Genomic DNA, 23,301 nt, shown 5'->3' with positions numbered 1-23,301 from the left:
ATGCATTTGACATACAGTTGCCTGGCTTCAGACACGGGCAACTTGATAAGTGGCATGCTTCACATGATGTGCAAGAGATGCCCTTGTAGGTGGAATGGCATCATAGGACCTCTGCTTCCATGCAAACAGGTAAAATCTTGCATCATCAACTCCATCAGCAGTGCTGTTCTTGTCATGCACTGTTACTGGTGGGTATTGACTGAGCTTCTGGAAGACATGAGACACTTAAGGCCACACTTGCCGGGTTTCTGTCTTTTTGCCTTTTCCCACGAAAGGCTGACACGACATCACATCCAGTGAATGTGTGAAAGAAAGGATGCCAATGGATTTTTCAGGGCCAAGATTCTTCACTAAATCGTGAACTGGTAACCAACAACAATACAATACAGTACAGTACAGTGCTGTTCAATAACAATACAGTACAGTACAGTACAGTACAGTACAGTACAATACAGTACAGCACTGTGCTGTGCTGTACAATAGCAAAACAGTATAGTACTGTGCTGTACATAACAGAACAGTACAGTACAGTAGAGTAAAGTACAGTGCTGTACAATAACAGTACAGTACAGTACAGTACAGTACAGTACAGTACAGTACAGTACAGTGCTGTTCAATAACAGTACAGTACAGTACAGTACAGTACAGTACAGTACAACAGTACAGTACAGTGCTGTTCAATAACAGTACAGTACAGTACAGTACAGTACAATACAGTACAGTACAGTACAGTACAGTACAGTACAGTACAGTACAGTACAGTACAGTGCTGTTCAATAACAGTACAGTACAGTACAATACAGTGCTGTTCAATAACAGTACAGTACAGTACAGTACAGTACAGTACAGTACAATACAGTGCTGTACAATAACAGTACAGTACAGTACAGTACAGTGCTGTTCAATAACAGTACAGTACAGTACAGTACAGTGCTGTTCAATAACAGTACAGTAGAGTAAAGTACAGTGCTGTACAATAACAGTACAGTACTGTTTTATGTTAGTTTGTCCTGTTTTAAGTGGTTACTTAGTTTTTACTTTACTGTTGTGTTCGTTTTATTTTGTTGTAACGTTTCCTGTCTTGTCTCATTACCTTGTGATTAGTTTTATTTCTCCACCTGTGTCCCGTTAGTCCCTTAGCTCAATGGTGCGCATTCTGTGCCTTTTTACACCAAGTACACCCTCAGAAAACATTTGGATTATCCAATCACAATACAGGTAAAAAAACACATAAAATGTCTTTCACCGGCAGCCATTTTGGAAAATGGCAGTCATATATATATTTTTTTGCATGGCTAACGGGGGGAGGGGGTGGGGGGGAGTCAAAACTATGTTCTGATGCCAAAATAATCAAAATTGGATTATCCAATCACAATCCAGGTCAAAAACCACATAGCATGTCTTTCGCCGGCAGCCATTTTGGAAAATGGCAGCCATATTGTTTTTTTTTGGGTGGCTAACGGGCTTTTGTGAACAAGTAGGTCCAGAAGAAACTTTGTGGAAAATTTGGCGCTTGTATCACAAAGTGAAGTATCGTGTCACTAACAGCCCCTACTAATTGTGACGTGTTGGGAGCTTATACAGTAGATAGGCAATTGATTTTAGATTTATTTAGCAGATAAAAATAGCAGATATACAAGCTCATAGCGCGGCACTAAAAGATAGCAAACAAAAAAGCAAACAAATCTTTGCTTCTGGGGATTCTACAAATGTCTTCTAAATCGCAGTTTTTTTCTATATCAGTGGTTCTCAAAACTTTTTCATGTCAAGGACTGCCAAAATGATATGTATTTGGCCGCGGAGAAGCAAAGATTTGAGTTCAAAATATTAAAAAAAAATCACACCCTGTGTGAAGGAAGCGGTGCCTTTGGGGCGGGGCTTAACTCATTTCAGTTCGTCCCTATTGGTGGTCTGAGTCCACTTACCAAATTTGTACTTGGTAGCATGCTGCAAACTGGAATGATGGCTGTTTAAAGCCCAGCCAATGGGCAGACAGAGGGGGCGGGGCTTAGGTAATTACATTTCGTCCCTATTGGTGGTTTTAGTGCATGTACAAAATTTGTACTCCGTAGCATGCTGCGAACTTGAGTTATGGCTGTTTAAAGGCCAGCCAATGGGAAGACAGAGGGGGCGGGGCTGCAGCAATTCATGCTTGTCCCTATTGGTGGTCTAAGTCCACATACCAAATTTGGACTTGGTGGCATGCTGCAAACTGGAGTTATAGCTGTTTAAAGTCCCGTGCCCTAAACGGGCGGACGGACATAACAGACGCTGGGGGTCCCTGGACCCCGCTTTGATAACTTCAGCAATTCATGCTCGTCCCTATTGGTGGTCTAAGTGCACATACCAAATTTGGACTTGGTGGCATGCTGCAAACTGGAGTTATAGCTGTTTCAAATCCCGTGCCCTAAACGGGCGGACGGACATAACAGACGCTGGGGGTCCCTGGACCCCGCTTTGATAACTTCAGCAATTCATGCTCGTCCCTATTGGTGGTCTAAGTGCACATACCAAATGTGGACTTGGTGGCATGCTGCAAACTGGAGTTATAGCTGTTTCAAATCCCGTGCCCTAAACGGGCGGACGGACATAACAGACGCTGGGGGTCCCTGGACCCCGCTTTGATAACTTCAGCAATTCATGCTCGTCCCTATTGGTGGTCTAAGTGCACATACCAAATGTGGACTTGGTGGCATGCTGCAAACTGGAGTTATAGCTGTTTCAAATCCCGTGCTCATCATCCCGTGCTGATACGGACGGACGGACATACGGACAAAGTCAAGCTTAGAGCGGTTGGCACCGCTAAAAATATATTCAATAAGGATAAGGATAATAAGGATAATTCCTTTTAACAGGTCGTTCATGAAAGTCCTTGCAGTCTTGTTTCCAATGAGAACCTGTGAGCAATTAGGGGTTAAGAGTCTTGCTCAGGGACACATTTCATTTCATCGACACATATGCTGGCCTGGCCTGAAATCGAACCTGGGGCAACCAGGGCCTCTGGCTCCCTAGGCGGGCTCACAAACCACTCAGCTATGGCCGCCCCGATGATTTGCACAAAGATTGAAGATTCCTCAAAAATAGCAGATATACGAGCTCATAGCGCTTTTTGAATAGCCAAAGAAATCGAAAATGACAGAGACACGTCCCCGGATTGAATGAGTTAAGTGGTTAACTTTAGTGCCATTTAGTGCCGTGCATGTCTGCTACAGCGATTTACACTGGGCACTGCCGTGAGGTCATGCACATAGCGGCCGTGAGCTGTTGATTGGTCTTCTTTGTGAGGACTTACAGACGCACAGATACGATCCCTTGGCCTTCGGTCACACCGTAAAAACAATGTGGACATAAACATCTGCATGCAGCACAGAGACAGACGACAGACAAACACAAAGAGAAAGGAGCGCACGGCCTGAGATGTGACGTCAGAAAGACAGATGAAGGCGGAGACATCTGTACACAAACCGCATGACAAATTACACGGACACAGAAAAAACAGACTAGACCACACATGGACAAATTACATCATCAACTAGCACTGTCGCCTCACAGCTAGAAGGTCCTGGGATCGATTCCCGCCGGGGACGCTGTGGGTGCTGGGGGCGTGTCTTCTCCTCCGCGTCATCAACGCCCATACCCTAGGTGGGGTTGGCGAAAGGGCCTTTCTGTGTGGAGTTTGCATGTTCTCCCCGTGTCTCCTAGGGTAGTTAATACCCTCACAAAAACATGTAGTAATCCTGGTCGCTATACCGCCTCCCCCATGACAGCCGGGGCACCTGATGGAGCCATGGAGGGGAAAGGAACTGGTTGGAATAACGTGTTCCTTCCACGCGCTACGTCCTACCGGGGAATTTCCCCCCTGTCAGGTGACAAGAAGGTCAGTTGGCTCTCATACATTGAAGGGGGCATGAGCTCGGCCCTGGCCTCCCCAGGCTGGTGGGGGGAGTGTAGTGCCCAGGATCACTTAGAAAATTTGCACCGGGTGAAAAAAAAGGGTTACAAAATCGTGGGATAAAAAAAATAGTAAAAAAACAAAACAAAAGTAGGCGTTGTCCCCCTTGCGTAAAAGATTAACTATTTATAAATATGTAAAATATTTAAGGTTTTTAATTAAATATTTTAGTTATAGAGGGCAATTAGAATGTATTAAGGCATATACAAGGGCTGTAGTCTGTTCTCACCAACTTAATATAAGGGGCTGTAGTCTGTTCTCACCAACTTCATAGAAGGGGCTCTAGTCTGTTCTCACCAACTTCATATAAGGGGCTGTAGTCTGTTATCACCAACTTCATATAAGGGGCTGTAGTCTGTTCTTAGCCTGGTAAACCCTCCCTCCGGAAATCTCATTTGTATTTGATTTCAGCGGTGAGTCTGGCCTACAGGCCTGTCTGGGCGTTTCTCCACAGTTCATAACATGAACTGTCCTATCAGCGTCCTCGCTCAATGTTCTGTGATTGACAGCGAAGGTAGGCCAATGAGTGGTTCACACATCAGTAATAATAATAACTTTATTTATATACTGTAGCACATTTTAAAACAAGAGTTACAAAGTGCTGAACAGCAGTTGGAGCATAACATATATAAGTACAACATAACGTTTAAAAAAAGCATAAGGGAATAACATAGTTAACAAGTTAATTCTGACAAGCAATAAAGAAATAAAGAAAAGAAACACATTTAAACAATCAAGCTAAAAGGAGACCAAAACAAAACAAAAAACTACGGTCTCCTTGCCCACATCGACAAACAAACAGATACAGACATACCCAGCAAAATGATGGTAGGTGAGGTGACCTAGGGGAAGGCTTTCCTGAACTGATGTGTTTTTAGAAGTGATTTAAAAGATGTCAGAGAATAGGCTTTTCCGATTGCCAAGGGTAGGGCGTTCCATAGCCTAGGTGCTTGGACAGCAAAAGCCCGATCACCCTTTGTTACTAGGCGTGTCGTGGGGACCTGTATGAGGGCCTCCTCTGAGGGAGGGAGGCACCAGGTCTGTGATGTACTGGGGGGCAAGACCATTTCGAGCTTTAAAAGTTCATAGAAGTATCTTAAAATCAATTCTAAAAGCGACAGGAAGCCAGTGGAGAGTTGTCATGACAGGGGTGATATGGGCACGTTTGTTTGTGTTGGTCAGAAGCCTGACCAACAGAAAATCAATACACCTTTCATACAAGCTGCTCACTAACATCAAAGACAAATCAATTACTCCTGGTGATAATCACTGCAGCCTTGGACTGCACTAAAGTGGCTAAATTGGACATCAAAGGGCCACTTGGACATCAAAGGGCCACCTAGCTGTATTACTCCCGCCCAGCTCCAGCCCAGCTCCTAAATTGCCCACACAGGCCTGTAGACCAGACTCCTTCCTGAAATCAAATGCAAATGAGATTTCCGGAGGGAGGGGGGTTTACCAGGCTAGTCTGTTCTCACCAAGCGGACCGCTTGTAGGCCTACTGAGCGTTCCTCCAAAAAAAAAGAGGGTCCGGGCCCAGACCGCTGGCCTAGTGGTCCGGGTACCTAGGCTCCAATGTAACCTGACAGCGCATCGCGGGTTCAAGGCCCGATCTCGACGGCCTTTGCTACGTGTCACTCCCAATCTCCCTCTCCCCGTTTCCTGTCTAACTTCACTATCAATAACACTAGAAACTAGACGCGTTGCAATTCCGGGGAAATTGCAGAGTGTGGTTGCGCCGACGCCGGTCGCGGCCGCCGGGACTCGAGGAATACGCCGGGAGGAATAACGTCGGAGGCTGCGCCAATTACATTGTGTCGTCACTCCTGAGATCGCTTGCGTTTCATTTTGAGAGGATCGATCCCCCCAAAATAAGGTTTTTGCATCAAACGGTTACATTTTGAGCATTCGTGGCGCCCCCTATGGATCAAAGTAGAAATGCTTTTGGGGATTGGTTTAGTATAGACTCCGGGCAAAAGGCGTGGCCAAGCTTAGGCTGAAGTAGTTACGGTGGCCATATTAAGGGAGCTCCATAACAACAGCTAGTATCAACAACATTGACAGTTACCCACGAGTCACGACGTGTCCTGAACTACAGCGAAGTTATTGGTAAAGGACAGAAGATGGACCTGGCAATGCGTGACAGAGAGTTACCATACAGAGAGAAGCTGAATGCAGACGCAAAGGCACGCTACCTGCGATCAGTGTTGCCATATTTTGCGAGAGAAATAAGCAACCAGGTCTATGAAAACAAGCCCAAAAGAAGTGGCTTAGATACATCGACTACTTGAAAATAGCCGATCTACAAGCTCACGTGAGCTTGTACATAGGTTATTAAAAAAAACTCTTGCAATAAAATAAAGAACATTTGGAATATTTTTTAAAACATTCTAACAACACAAATGCTCCCTGGCACAAAACATTTTCATGAAAAGATTTGAGAACCACTAGTTTAATTTTTTTTGTTTTAAAAAAAAAGCCTAAATAAGCAAGCACCTAAATAAGCCTAAATAAGCAAGTACACTTTATAAATAAGCCATACAAAACTACTAATTTTACAAGCAACTTCACATAAAAAGAAGCCCAAAGTCGCTTATAATAAGCCGACATGGCAACGTTGATGCTGATCCTAACCTCGCCTCCAACAGATGTTTATATGTTTGATTGTGTGCTGTCATGCTCGTTTGAGCTTATATGTGTTTGGGAATGTTGTTGAAGGTTATGTTATTTCGTCAGCTGACACCCAAGCCATACTACATTTATTTGATATCTCCGACGTCTGAACACTTGCTGACAGACAGACAGCTGTTTACTCAGCCACCGTGACCGTGAGCCACCCACGTTAGACCCACGTTAGACTACGTTTCTCAGACTGGACACATAGAGAAACACAATTTAGCTGTTAGCTCAATCTCATTGTATGTAAGATACCCATTTGTATTTAAGATACCCATGCCAAGCCGTTTCTTTGATATCTCCGACATCTGATCTCCAACAGCTTTTCCTACAGGTTGGAAATGTGTGCAATTTAACTTTTTTAATTTAACGTCTGAAACCTTGGCATTGCATCCGATAATGCAGCACTGTCGTACCATTGCTAAATTAGAGCAACAGACAAGTTAGAGATAGATAATAATGTACACCGTCTACTTGCTGGACAACAAACACAGGACTACAGACTACACTACACTACTCTACACTTGTGGCAGCTGTCAATCTACTCCCTCAAGATGGCGGCGGAAGTGGCACGATTTAAGGGCGTGGCGACCATGTTACGTCGCTATGCCCGGAGTCTATACCACCCTCGACATGTGATTCAAATTTGGGATTGACCGGACGTTTCGTTCGTGATTTATGGCATTTTTGGTCAAACGGGCCCCTCCCGCTAACTTTGGAAGCCATTTACGGACGAACGGTAAGGACAATCAAAATGCCGTTTGGATATCTTTACCGCATGGGTCCATAGATCATGTGTACCGATTTGTGTGAGATTAGGACAAAATTTGAAGGAAAAGGAGCAAAAAGTGTGTTTTGAAGGAAATTCAAAATGGCGGAAAATATATCCTGACGCAAATGGGCGTGGCCTATATGGGGAGATGCGTCGGGACCCAAGGAATCCAGGTGAAAAGAAATTTTGATTTTACGAGCTACGGTTCAAGAGTTATAGGCCAGAAGGTAAAGTGGGCTGTTATAGCGCCACCATGTGGCCGATTGGTGTAATTATTTTTCTAATAATTTTGGACTAAATTATGAACCTCCCTTCCAAATGTGGTAACTGTAGCTCTTACGGTTTCTGAGAAAAAAATACTTGAATGGGAGTTTTTGCAATTCCCATTAAAGTGGATGGGGAAATTTAATGCACTAATAAATCAATATCAAAAAATCTATCCTGACGCAAATGGACGTGACCTATATGGGGAGATGCGTCGTGACCCAAGGAATCCAGGTGAAAAGAAATTTTGATTTTAGGACCTACGGTTCAAGAGTTATAGGCCAAAAGGTAAAGTGGACTGTTATAGCGCCACCATGAGGCCGAATGGTTTAATTATTTTTTCAATAATTTCGGATAATATTATGAACCTTCCCTCCGAATTTGGTAGCTCTAGCTCTTACGGTTTCTGAGAAAAAAATACTTGAATGTGAATTTTTTCACTTTTACATTAAAGTGGATGGGGAAATTTAATGCACTAATAAATCAATATCAATTAAACTATTTAACCAATCTCTTAGCCCTATACACGCGCACGATTCCCGATTTAGACGGTCATTTTGATATATGGCACAACATTAGGGGATAAAACTGTGGGAGGAGATGCGCTGTAAAGTATTGTTTATCTATAAATAAAGAAATAAATAAAGAAATAAAGTGTATAGAGTACTATAGTCTGGTTGCCCTGTTGGGCAACCACACTAATAATACACTTTGTAACTCGTAAGTCTTCTGTCGCTGTCTTTATTCAGAGCGTACCGTGCGACGTAAAAACACTGTCATCATGTGAACACAATATTTCCTGAAATCCCCTCCAGGGATCAATAAAGGTTTATCCTATATTGGTTACACCATATTAGTTCCCGGATATGCTTTAAAACCTGGATGTTTCATGCCGGTTTGTGAATATATACCTACAGAGGCCTGGAATGCAGCCTGAACCGCATGCAATAACCTGGAAGTTCAAGTTCAGTCTAAGACCCCCCCGCCCCCACATGTACAGACAACACATATCTACAGAAAGGCTGCACACACAAAAGATACAAATATATGTAGGCAGGTCAACAAACGCGCACACACACACACACACACACACACACACACACACACACACACACACACACACACACACACACACACACACACACACACACACACACACACACACACACACACACACAGGGGTATAGTATGCACAAATCTTGACAGACACTACATGGGATGTTCAATCCTAAAACCTCCTGCAACTTCCCCCAGGGGACAAATGTGACTTTGAGCTAAGTCACCCCGCCAATCCCATAACCGCCACACATGCATGCGTACACACACACACACACACACACACACACACACACACACACACACACACACACACACACACACACACACACACACACACACACACACACACACACACACACACACACACACACACACACACACACACACACACACACACACACACACACACACACAGGATGTTCAATCCCAAAACCTCCTGCAACTCCCCCCAGGGGACAAATGTGACTTCGAGCTAAGTCACCCCGCCAATCCCATAACACACACGCATGCGTACACACACACACGCACGCACGCACGCACGCACGCACGCACGCACGCACGCACGCACACACGCACACACACAAAAAGACAGCATCCCCCGTCAGCACCCTCCAGCCCCTGTCCCGTAATCCTCCTTACAGTTGGCTGGGAATTCTCTTTCAGGTTAACATCAACTCACCGAGAGGCAGATTGGAACAGACAGAGACACATCAGAGAGAGAGAGAGACAGAGAGAGACAGAGAGAGACAGAGAGAGACTGAGAGAGACTGAGAGAGAGAGAGAGAGAGAGAGAGGAAAAGGTGAAGGGATAGTGAGAGAACAGTGATATGAGAGAATGAGAGAGAGGAAGAAAGGAGATAAATGACAGTCTTACAAGTTAAGCCACCGTCTCACCAGTCGACTACATAAAACCATCTTGTCCAACATAAAAAGACAGGTTTTAATAAGGGTGTGACTTCCATGTGGATCTCTTACATCATGTCACATTGATGACATGATGAAAAACACAACACAACACAAATAACAGGAATTAGACCCCATTAAATGGAAATAATGCAAAAAAAAGTCAACACAAGACAGGGTCTAATAACGCTGTGGACTACAAGTGATCAGTCTGTGATGTCATCATGAAGGTCACTACGGTATGTGACCTAAATGTTGATTCATTTATAAAGCAGAGGAAATGGTGTGAAAGAGTACATTATCATTTTTGTATGACAGTCTGTGATGCCAGTCATCTATTCTACAGTATGATATATCTTTAATGTACTTTAAAACTCCATACTTGGACATACTGGCATATGTACTGGCAGCATGCACAAGACATTTTGGGGCTTATCTGTCCAGTGGTTTGCGAGATTAGCACATATCGCAGCACAAAGTGGTTTCACCGCAAAGTCAATGTTTGTCCAAATCAAAAAATGCATCAATATTTGAATAAAGAACAATTATGGTGTCTACAGGTGACGTCTCAGGGAAACTCTAACAATATGTTGTTAATATATGAAGAATGCGGACCTAGCAGGCCATATGTGGTCTGTCTGGAGTAAAACCTTAACCCTCACCCTAATACCCAAACCCACACCCGTGAATAACAACCTGTCTGTCATTACAATGTCCCCCAAAGTGTGATAAGCAAGCGTGTGTGTGTGTGTGTGTGTGTGTGTGTGTGTGTGGGTGGGTGGGTGGGTGGGTGTGTGTGTGTGTGTGTGTGTGTGTGTGTGTGTGTGTGTGTGTGTGTGTGTGTGTGTGTGTGTGTGTGTGTGTGTGTGTGTGTGTGTGTGTGCGTGCGTGCGTGCGTGCGTGCGTGCGTGCGTGTGTGTGCATGTGTGCGCGAGTGAGTGCGTGTGTCACATATTTATTTAACTTGATGTCTCTCTGTGCATGATACCTTGTTAGAAGAAAAACAAGTTTAGTATTTGTTCGTGTGACATAACTGTGTCCTGTCCACACGTAGGGTGCTGTGTACCTTTATTAAAATCACATGTTGTGAGCACTATATGAATACAAAGCTTATTGTGCAACTTGCTAAGAATGGAATGTAAATTTAACTATAGATTTGCATGAGTGAAACATAATATGTTTCACTCTCTACATGGAGGTTTATATATTATATAACCCCCATGTATAGATTTCCCCAGACCGGTCTGACAATAAACTGAACACAGAGAAAGACTTCTTGACTCCTGTCTATTCATTTTGCCAGTGCCATACCATTAAGGAATCAACATTTCAGCTACAGTGATGAGTTAGCGAGGTCACAGTTAGTGCTGTCAGAGAAGCGTATCTTCTCTTCCTCTCTCCTCAGTTTCACTCCATCTGTGTCAGACTAGCTGATAAGAACACATTAACACAGATAGTGCACAAGTGTTGACTCATGTTCTTATCATAAAACAACCCTGATGACGGAAATGAACTATCACAATCCATTACAACCTCAACTGTACCCAACACACACAAACAACTGACACTGCTTGGGTCAGGATACCAAGAAACCTTTCAAACTGTATTTCTTGTATTGGCAAAAAAAAGTATTTCTAGAACATACTCAAACAGAACATTGTTTAGTGGCATAATGTTTGCTTGATGTGAAAGTGGCTGGATTTTGCTAATACATACAGTAGTACCGACTTAACAGAAACCCAAACAAACACTCAAGCGCCTGCACACGCCGCGCGCGCGCACACACACACACACACGTATGTGCTCTCATCACGCTCGCTCGCTCGCTCGCTCACTCACTCACCCCTCACTCACTCACTCACAGATGTTTGTGTTACTATACATGGCAGGATGCTCAGCATTGACCCTTCTGTTGACGACATTCAGACCCATAACCGCTTAACCCTAACTCTGAGTTTAACACAAACCCCTAACCCTGTGCCCCAATCCGCCCCCTAAAAAAAAGTTACAACCCGGGCAAAATGTCCTACAAGTACCCATCCTGTTACATACAACGCAACAATACACACAACACTCCATAGAGCAGTGGTTCCCAAATGTTTTAGCTCTGTTATGTCTCTCCGGGACCCATAGTGAAAATAGCCAATCGACTATTTTCACCTTTAGGGGATGGGGAAATGCTTAGATATTTTGGATATAATTTTATTTATGAAATAATTATATTTTATTTAAATTGAGAATTTATTTATATGTATTTTTTTGAAATAATATATATTTTTAGACCTGTTAAACCTATATGCCTATATGTCTTTAGACTGCACCTCCTGTTTGATGACTATTTAGATATATGCTTATCATGTTCTTTGAATAGATGCTACAGGCATGTTGTTTACTTATTAATTAGTAAGTGAATAGATTGGAGGTATTGTCACTAAGGGGAGAGAACATAGATACAGTACATACAGTACCTCTTTTTAAAAAACAAATAAATATCACTTAAACTTACACCACCTCAATGGCCTGGTACGAGAAGAAGAAAACCTGCAATATACTCCCTATGGACTGGAGTTGAGAACCACTTGAGTGTTGGGTTAAGTAGTGTTTGTGTATGTATATAATTTTTCATCCTGTTCTGTTTACTCATGAGTTTCCTGTGTTTTCTACAGTCTATGTGAACTCCTCTCGGACACTGAGCGTCCATTCTCGGCTGCCTATGACAAAGATAAAGAAGAACACGTCTTGGACCAACCTTGTTGGGGTCCTCCGAGTCTTCAGAATAGCAGGCTGTGAAGACACTGGGATACCTGTGAGTCCATCCCTGCTCTGTACAGTTCCTACTGATGCTACCTGAGAAAGACAGAGACAGACAGACAGAAAGTGAGACAGAAAGTGAGACAGAAAGAGAGACAGAGAGACAGAGAGACGACAAGTGGAAAGTCTCAGGTGACAAAAAAAAAGTAAAAAAGTGCCAAACCATTTTGTCTTGCTCAGTAGGATGTCACATGAATAAAATAATGTGTATTAAACTAACCCAAACCCTTAGTTCTCCCCAAAAGATGTAACGACAGTGCAGTGCTGTTGTATTAAAGCAATAAAACCCTTGAGGTTGTGCTTTATTATAATTATTGGCATGGTGGTGCGACATTCTTCGCATAATGCCTACGCCACAACACAGCTGTGCCGTTAATGCACGCCCTCTCTAAACACTTAAGCCCTATTACAAAAATAGCTAATATAGCTGATAGCAAAAATAGAAGATCTACAAGCTCACAACTCGCCGCAATGCGACGACAGTTTTCCTCCGCCTATAGTAACATGTGTATTAAACAAAGAACAAAACAGAGCATGTACTTAAAAAGTTACGTTATCACAAATTTGCAGGGACTGTGCTTTTCTCATATGAAGCCGTGTGAGAACATGTTGCTTCTCTGATCAGAAGATTCATTTCCACCTCCTATTCATAACGATGATGACATGAGACCCATCGTTACTGATCATTAGATACACAGTGTAACCTTGTATCTAATCCCACAACCCACAATCCAAAATTGCTTCCCCCGCGGACCATATTTCACAAAATCAATGTCCTTGTCCTAGTTTTGTGTGTGTGTGTGTGTGTGTGTGTGTGTGTGTGTGTGTGTGTGTGTGTGTGTGTGTGTGTGTGTGTGTGTGTGTGTGTGTGTGTGTGTGTGTGTGTGTTGTGCCTGTGTGTGTTGTTGACATGGGGAAGAAAGTTTGAGCCCCATGGTCTCTAAACCCTGGATCTTGTTTATGTGTTCCAGCTCTGCTCTCTTTGTGCAGAATGTTATTTGGATGCCAGAGGATGTCTCTGGATGTCTGGCTATCTCATGGGATGTGTGTGTGTGTGTGTGTGTGTGTGTGTGTGTGTGTGTGTGTGTGTGTGTGTGTGTGTGTGTGTGTGTGTGTGTGTGTGTGTGTGTGTGTGTGTGCATGCACATGCGTGTGCACATGCGTCCTTACGTGTGCCACGCTTGCTCACGTGTGCCGCGTGTGTGTTAAGGTGTGAGCGCTGACAGACGCTGTAAGAGGATTCATCGAGAAACATCTGGTAGATATTCACAGCTGTCGTCACATCGTTACACTTATTATCTACACCATCTATCCGCAGCTAATCTCAAACACTCCTGGACTGATCAGCATCAAACTCTGCACGCACACTCTCAGATGGCTAAGTGAAACAGACCTGAGTCGGCTCTGTACTTGGAGCGCTTTTTCCCCCCGTCTACACTAAATCTTTCGCTAAAAATATCCGATCTACAAGCTTGTAGAAGGGGGGGATAGAGGGGGGATGGATGGAGGGAGGATGAAAGGAGGATGAAGGGAGGGATAGAGGGGGATGAAGGGAGGATGAAGGAGGGATAGAGGGTGGATGGAGGGAGGATGAAGGGAGGGATAGAGGGGGGGATGGAAGGAGGAATGAAGGGAGGGATAGAGGGGGGATGGAGGGAGGGATGGAGGAGGTCAGAGAGGGGGCTGATGGGAGAGGAAAGGGAAAGGGAAGACGGAACACAAGAGCAGAGAAAAGAGGAGGATAGAGATAGAAAAGGATGAAAGTATGCACGTGGATCAAAGCAGAAGAAGAAGAACAAAGGGCCATGATGTGTAGGTGATGGATGAGGGGAGGAGGAGAGCAGTGACAGATGAGGTGAGATGGTTCATGGGGTAGAGAGGGAGTCAGCAGCATGTAGACCTTGAGGTCACAGAGGTTGTCTGGTGACCTTGCTGACCAACAGGATACGAGTCCCCAGAAACACAAAACTATTTCCTCTTCTTTTAATGGCCTCGGAACTGCAATGTGAACAGTTCCAGCACCGCTGACCGGTACAAAACGTTTAAAGGGCAATTTCACTTTCTAACACTCCTGGGGCTCATTGGGTTTCTGTGTGCATCCTAGACCAGGGGTCTTCAACGTCTTCAGGCCAAGGACCCCCTAGCTGAGAGAGAGATGAAGCAGGGACCCCCTCTATATTGTATAATATTGTGTTTCAGATAAACTTTTGCTGCTCTTTTTTCCCTTGACACCTATAACTCTTTGCCAAAAATAGCCGATCTACAAGCTCACAACGCCTCGCAGCACGAGGCGTTGTGAACTTGTAGATCTGCTATTTTTGGCTAAAGTTCTCCTCAGAAAAGTGATGCTAGGGTTCAAGTGGTTAATGTAAAAAAGAAAACATCATATCACACAAAGATTTGGCGGACCCCCTTTAGTAACTCTGAGGACCCCCTAGGGGTCCCTGACCCCCTGTTGAAGACCCCTGTCCTAGACAGATCTTTAGGTTGCTTGCTTCAATATTTGGATGTTTGATATTAATTTGACCCCCATCCTATTCAACCCTCCCGTCCATGCAACACCAAACACCACCTTAAAGTAACTGTATACACACATCCCTGCTTCTCATGACTCCTTCCTAATGAAGCATGCGTCTTCATTAGTTATTCTTATGAAGGCGTACCTGCAGAACGTAACATTGAAAATGTCAGTGGATGAAGTACATTTAGTTTTTGATCGTGACATTGTTATTCCCTGTCGATACAAGAAAGAATACAAAGAAGGAGCGCGCTGGCTCATTTGCAGGTTGATCCTAGGAGAGCGAGGATCAGAATGTGCACTTCAAAAAGAAATATCTAACATTAGACATTTACAATGAAATAATGAATCAAAGATTCAAGGTCAAAGCATTCATTAGAAGGACAATAACAGTCATTAGAAGCACGGATGTGTGTTTACAATGAGTCTAACACAGAGTTTGATGACGTCTTACATTGGATGAGGGGTGTTTGCTCAAATGAATATCAAATATCTAAATATTGAAGGAAGCAAATTAAAAAGTGAGTGAAAATGCCCCCAGAAGTTTTATAAAGTGACATTTCCCTTTAACTGGTCTGAAATTTGACAACAGCAGTAGATTCAGGAGCTGTTACTGTAGAAGGTTGCCGGTTCGAGTCCCCGGCACAGCTGTGGACATTTGGCTGGAGAAAGGGATTTGCACGTATGGTCTGCAACAGCCACTGTGCCTTTGAGCAAAGCTCTTAACACACATGGAAGGGAGAGCACAGTATGTCTCTCCCCAGAATCCAAGATAAGTTGTGTATGTCTGTGTGTGTGTGTGTGTGTGTGTGTGTGTGTGTGTGTGTGTGTGTGTGTGTGTGTGTGTGTGTGTGTGTGTGTGTGTGTGTGTGTGTGTGTGTGTGACCACTGGGGAGGGAGTCTTACCATTTTTTCCAAACAGATGGAGGAGAGCAGAGGGACAGGGCAGGACCATGACCTCATCCAGTGCAGCATTCTTCCAACAAGTGATGTTGTCCCACTCACCTCGACAACCTGGACACACACACACACACACACACACACACACACACACACACACACACACACACACACACACACACACACACACACACACACACACACACACACACACACACACACACACACACACACACACACACACACACACACACACACACAATAAGGCCACTGGCAGTAAACTATAAAATAGCTTCTTCCCCAGGATAATCAGACACCTGAACCTTTGTTTATTTTTGAAACTAAGTTCTTACATGACACGATCTAAGATTCCCCTATGGGAAATCCAATACAAGAAATAACGATGTGACCCAGGGGTAGTGGGAGTGACGTCAGGACTGTGGTATACGCAATAGATACACACGGAGATAGACGGGAACGCCCATTCGATTTTAGCTTGAGGAAAAACAGAACGATCTGCCTCATAGAGTTACATCATACACGATCGTTTGGATCACTTTCAGAGCTATTTTATGGACGATAGAAACCTTGTCAGCCAAGAAAAAAGAGGGACAGCTGGAACACAATCGTCCACTCGCCCTCGGAAAAATTTAGTTATTATTAAGATATATGTGACTAAAAAGACCAAACATTGCTAATCTATGAGCTCACAGGCGTCGGAACGCGACGCGTTGTAACTGTGCTATATTGGCAATGTTTGGTTTATGTTCCCCCCAGAATACGTAAGCTGGGGTTCATGTGGTTTATCAGAGTATTGCATGAGTCAAGTTTCAGCACAAGCACCACTGAGATCGGAGATCTGTTTCCCTCTTTCTATCTCCGTCTGAATACCAAAACACTCGCCCCAAAACACAGTCGCCGCGGGGCAAACCCGCCGGGATTCACCTGGTATTCCTAAACGTAACCTCAGTAAAACTATGCCTAAACATAACCGTATTCCTAAACGTAACCTCAGTAAAACGGTGCCAAAACATAACCTTATTCCTAAACTGAACCTCAGTAAAACTATGCCTAACCCTGAACTTATTTCAAACCTTATCCTCTGTAAAACAAATACAAGAACCGCTGGTCGGTGAAAAAAATGGGGGCGAGCGTGTTTTGGGGCGAGTCTTCTGGTTACCTCTCGTCTCCCTCCTTGTTACAAAACATGTTTACATATGCACAGTGTTTGATCACCTGGTAGAGACACCATTACAAGATATGATCAATTAAACTTACCATAATATCAAAACCTAACAGCCATTAAGTCATCAATAATGTTTATAGTGAATTTGAAGTACAGTTTAGAGACTGTTTTGTGAACGGCACGTACCGACACCATTATCATTTGGCGAAGTGCGCCATTTAATATCATGTAGGATTTACATACTGCTTTAGCTCCGTGTTCATTGCCAGATTTGGCTTGTTTTGTGTGTAAATCTCTGCATGTTGAACTGCGTTTCCAAACTGTAATGGCGTCGATGTCTCCTGTACTTGGAATTCACTAAAACGTGTTCTATAAACATCATTGATGAATGAATGGCTTTTGCTTTTTGATATTATGATAAGTTTAATTGATCATATCTATAGAAAATGTAAAAGTGTATCTTACAAGGCGATTAAATCAGATAACTTCGGGCCATTGTGTTGTGTTGAATCCTTTGTCCAGTCAGGACAACATTCCAATCGGAACTCTTGTTTAATTTGCTAATGTAGCGTTCCTTGTCGAGTGGCAACAAGGTTCTGTGCCTGTGATCTGGCAAGCCATGACATGGCCTGCTTTTTAAATTCGTATACTTTTACAGCATATGAGTTTGAAAACCCCACATCCTTCGGTCTATACCAGCTGGGGGAAATCTGTGTTTCCCCCCAAGCCGACTCCGCCCCCCTAGGTACGACCCACTGATGACACTACGCCATGTGCATGTATAGTAGTCTCACGTGGCCGCACAAAAATTCCACAATCTCCAAATGCTATATATCAGTGGTTCTCAAACTTTTACATGTCAAGGACCCCTATTTTTATTATATTTGGCTGCGCACCCCACCATCTCAAAGATATTTTGTGCCAGGGATTTTTCAAAAATAGCAGATCTACAAGATCATAGTGAGCTTGTATATCTGCTATTTTTGAAAAAGATTTTATTATATTTGGCTGCGATCTGCTATTTTTTTCAAAAATAGCAGATCTACAAGATCATAGCGCGGCGCTCTGTGCCGTGCTATGATCTGACCTATGATCTATCATAGATCATAGATCATAGATCATAGATCTATGATATGATTTTAGAATAGCCAAAGCATAAAACATGGTTAACACATTCCCTGCCAGAGTTTATTCATAAGGTACTCACCCACTGCCAGCGTTTTTGAGTTTTATAGCCTTTTGAACCGTTCACAAAAACATTATATCCATTAAAATCCGCGATCGGATGGTGTTTATAAACAGCAACGACGGACGTACGAGCCCTCATAATGTTTACACTTTTTTTTCTTTTTCTTCTTCTGTGGTATCAGCGGCGAAAAGAGGCTGCAAACGTCATATCCGTTTGGCTGTGACGTGGCTGTGACGTTTCCCCACCGGCCATCTTAGATTAGCTTAGCCTCCGATCGGCTATCAGATCGTTTTTAAACACAAAGAGGATAACCGTTCGTCGATCAAAGAAAAGAAAATACAACCGGAGCTTACCATTCGTTTTTTAAACCGTGTGAAAACCATGATCTTTAGCCAAAACCAGGGAAAAACTGCTTTTTCAAGATAAAAAACGAACCGGAAACGGTTGTCGGAAATTTTCTCATAGGATGGGTCGGAAGCGTCATGGGGGGAAAAAAAAATCAAGGATGGTACCAAAAAATGTTTTTTTCGTTATCAAACCACATAAAAAGACGATCCCGAGATATCTCGGGATACGCAGGTAACGGGTGGATTTAATGTCCCGAGATATCTCGGGATTGGCAGTATATGTGTTAAAGTAGTTAAAATGATTGTGACGCTATATTAACTAATTTTGCAGGGGAGCCCCTGGTACCCCCCCAAGGACCCCCGGGGGTCCCCGGACCCCACTTTGAGAACCAATGTTATAGAGTCTGGAACTACACCCTCCCGAATGCTGAGAAAGGAGCTGTCATCTGTTTGTCATTTCCATTCACAAGAATATATTTTAAATATATATGTTTTCATTTTCATTCATTTCTGCAAAGCAGCAAGCTATATATGCTTCAAATAGTTTGATTCACGGTAGTACAAATTTACATGACTGCAAAGACGAGACGGACGTAGGGAGGGTATCTTGGGAGGCAACAGTCTGGCTCGAGAGACTAGCGCTAAGGCCTACATAATGTGAAAGGAATTAAGACTCAAGACATGAACGTGGGTCCTATAAATGCAGTCTGAATTTGTGGTCATGAAACTGCAGCCTTTGGTACTGTCGGTATTGACTCTGTACAGCAGCTCCCTGCAATATTTTTAGAAATATTTTGTTGTTTTAATAACCTGGTAATACCATACTTTAACTTTATTATTGAAAAATGTAAAACCACACAACACTACTTGGACCTTGAACCTTAACTTAAACATATATCATTCATTTCCAAATTGTGATAAATCCTATTTATCACATATCCAGTAGCCTATTTATTTGCCCTGGCTGGGGACGTGATAAAAGGACAGAGAGGGCCATGAGGATGCACTGATTGGTCAGCTACCATATCTTCCCTATAGGGGTTATACGGCAGCCTACCCTAAACTGAATGACCTTTAACCACTTTCAACATGTCGTCCATATTCTGGGCATGACCTTAGTTACACTTTCAAAATGTTCAATAATGTTCAAATATTTTTATAAACGGATACAAAATGTCAGATTTCAGAAATATAAATAGATAAAGATTTGTTTTTAAAGAATAAATAAATCCCCAAATAGTTAAAATAGCAGATCTACAAGCACACATCGCACTGTGCTTATAGATTATCTATTTGGGTTTTTCATCCAAGTGTAGGGCTTAAGGGGAATGGTTGCTGCCAGAAATGGTTGCTACAGATGGATTGATAACATTCACTGGAGTTTATCCGGGTGCAAAGGAGCCAAAAGACTGAGTAATGATGAGGCCGATCGTGACTCCCTCCATCCCCACACTGTTGAGGAATGCCAGTGGGAACTATACCCTTTAATTCACTGTGGCAGTACTTTATGTAACGTGACAGTAATGTTAATCTATTTATTCAATTAAAGAGTTGATCCATATTTTCTCGTTGTGTTGAATAAAAAAGCTATGTGGTAAATTATTGCCCCACATTCATCGTTGCCCGTGGCAATTTGGCATCCAGACATTTTTCATGCCCAGGGTGACTGGAGTGAAAAAGGAGAGAGCTATATCTGATAACCCCAAGGGCTGATATGACAGTATCTGACCAATCAGTGTAAGCTCAGCATATCAAACATGGCTGCCATGGGTGCTGCGTTCTAAAGCTATTTTCTCCTCGTCTTTGTGAATATATATTTTTTTTACTGTACGTGATGAACGACCCACCTCCTGGGCATTTGTGGTTGCCTTCGGGAACCATTCGCGGACAAAAATGACGCACATCCTCCGTCTTTGGTGCTGAGCCAAAATGCAATCAGCAGAATCATGAAAAACAAGAAGGGGGCTCGCAACTCACTTTAAAGTGTAAGTAAAATAAAAGCAAATTTCTTGTTTCTCATGCCTTCGGGAACCAGCCTGGGGTTGGTGTACCACCGTTACGCCAAGCCTCGGTTGCATAACACTTGACAATGACTCTGAATGCAGAGATGATAATCTATTTAGTACTGTCCTAATGTGGAACTAAATTTCCTGTCAAAGTTAATCATTCTCATTACCTTTCAATTAAAGAGGATAGAGTTTTACAAACTGTGCAAAGGTTTAGGTTATCTCATAGAATGTACTGGAGCGCATATACATTTTATTTTAATCTTTAGCAACAGTTATTTAATGAAAGTGTCACACTTTTTTTATGATGGCTTTAGTGAAACAAAACTCTGCACCTTGTGTTTGTACAAGCCAGGTTCTCATGAAAACAAACATGCACACACAGAGCAAGAAGCACCTCCCTACAAAAAACACTCACGCGCATACTGTAGGTAATTTGTGAATGAGCGAAAGAGAAAAAAGATACAGACATACAGTGCACACACACACACACACACACACACACACACACACACACACACACACACACACACACACACACACACACACACACACACACACACACACACACACACACACACACACACACACACAGGCGTGGGAAAAAACCCACAGTCCACAAGCTGCGAATCGTGCAAATAAAAGCTCATTTCAGTGTAGCTAAACACATGCAAACACACACACACACACACACACACACACGTGTGTATGTGTGTGCGTGCGTGCACGCGTGCGTCCGTGTGTATATTCACATGGGCATTGCGTGCAGATGTGTGAATGCATGTGTACCATGTGCATTTCCTGTACTGTGTATGACCTGAAAACAGAAGTAGGTGCAGCAGCACTTGATAAATGATTGATAGAGTACTAGTCCATACCCGGGCATGTGTGCACCCAAACTATGTGCAGACTTTAGACTTACCTTAGCCTGTGGCAAAAATGTGCTTAAATTCAATTTAATTAGCCTATATTAATTTAATTTAATGTATTTGTCAAAGTATAAAATTGATTTAATTTAATTAACAAATACGTTAAATTAAATCAATTACATATCATTACAATAAAATCTGTTAAAAGTCGAAAAATCTGCTTCAATCCATTTCAGATCGATATCCCACCTACAGTAGTGTAGTGCAGTGGTTCTCGAAGTGATGTTCAGGGACCCTGGGTACCAGGGGGTCCCCAGCAAAATAATTAATATAGAATCACAATCATTTTAACCAATTCTTATATTTTATACTTTGACTATTAGCAGATGTACAATAGCAGATGTACAATTGTATAAATCCCCATAGTCAGAGAGTCCTGAGTTTGTGTTGGTGACACAAATGATGAGACTTTGCTGTGTGTAAACCACACACATGCACATATTGGTGCACCAAGACTACATTCACATACTTACTGTATGTATTATATGTATTAGTAGGCTTAACTGAGTTAACTTAACTGATGAATTGAGTGCAATGGACCACAGTGGAAACAAGCCCCTGGGCCTTTTTGTGTTATACTTTCAGCACAACCATTGACTGTACTACCTGTACTGTTAATAATCCTGATAATAAAGCATTCAATCAATCAATCAATCAATCAATCAATTCATTTGTTTCCAGTGTCCCATGAGGCCTTATACGCAAATTATGGGCATCATTTCCACAACCTGACAGAAATCAAAAAGGGTCATATCAGTCTGCCGTTACCTTCCAAGACGACGTTAAAAAGTGGCTGCATATCACAAGACATGGGTTCTATCAACAATGAAAGCTGTCATTGCAGGATCAGGCCCCTGTGGTACCTGTAGTCATGCAGCTGCAATCGGAGTAATGTAAGCAGGATTATGACTTATCCTACATGTTTTAATTAGATCTCCGTCCACACAGCTGATTCAAATGAATGATCAATGCGTTATTATCAAGCCCTGCTGGACCTGCTTAACAAGCATAATTGAATCCCCATGCATGGATTCATACAGTCATGCATACAGTAGCAGCAACAGCAATAATAATGAAACCCAGGAGGTAGGCTACAGCTAAGAGCAAGTGTCAAGAGCCAAACCAAAACAGATAAGTATTAAATAAAGAATAATACACAAGAGGCCATGGAATCACACCAGCCACGGGGCAAACTGTTGCACGAGGCAAAATCCACCGCAGCAATTTAACTGAGAGTCGTTCCATTTTAACACTCTCACAGTTACAAATTGATAAATGGACACTCAGGATTTTACAGTGTGAGAGAGAGAGAGAGAGACGCTATGCCACACTGCACGCACTTTAGATCTGCGCCCGACACCTTGCGGCTGGTAAATAATACAACTCTAGATCTCAAACATACAGGGATTACAGGAGTTGTTTGGGAAACAGTTCGGTAGGTAATGACTAGATATATCCTTCACTGTAGGATTTAACAACAGCGCATCTCTCAACCGCTCTGACCACTGAGCTCTTTCCTAGGGAGCTGAAGGCAATATCTATAGTCATTATAACGTACTGTTTCACAAACATATCCTGGAATCCCCATTACCGTTACCCTGCAGGTTTGAGATCTAGTGCTGTACCAACACATTTGTACCTGACAGACCACATTGTGATCAGATCTGACAGACCACATTGTTATCAGGTCATTAAAGTTAGCCAGGTGTAAACACACGGGCAAGAGCACATTGTTCAGTTATATTTTAATGCAAGGTGTAAATCTGTCTGTACACAGACAGACAGTGTG

General features: G+C 42.9%; 1 protein-coding gene across 3 annotated transcripts in view; it reads right to left on the bottom strand.

Moving 5' to 3' along the window:
• LOC311039312 (vasoactive intestinal polypeptide receptor 2-like) overlaps positions 1–23,301 on the bottom strand; it is a 56,109-nt gene that overhangs the window by 20,796 nt on the left and 12,012 nt on the right. For all 3 annotated transcript variants that reach the window (XM_084049101.1, XM_084049102.1, XM_084049103.1), the window contains exons 3-4: positions 15,862–15,969; positions 12,376–12,473 (exon numbers count right to left, since the gene is read on the bottom strand). In XM_084049101.1, the coding sequence (XP_083905227.1) occupies positions 12,376–12,473; positions 15,862–15,969 (206 nt within the window). The remainder of the gene's footprint in view (positions 1–12,375; positions 12,474–15,861; positions 15,970–23,301) is intronic.

Source organism: Gymnoscopelus microlampas (genome assembly GCF_963454915.1).
Source record: "Gymnoscopelus microlampas genome assembly, chromosome: 22".
NCBI classification, from domain to species: Eukaryota; Metazoa; Chordata; class Actinopteri; order Myctophiformes; family Myctophidae; genus Gymnoscopelus; species Gymnoscopelus microlampas.
This window is presented reverse-complemented; position numbering and strand designations above follow the sequence as displayed.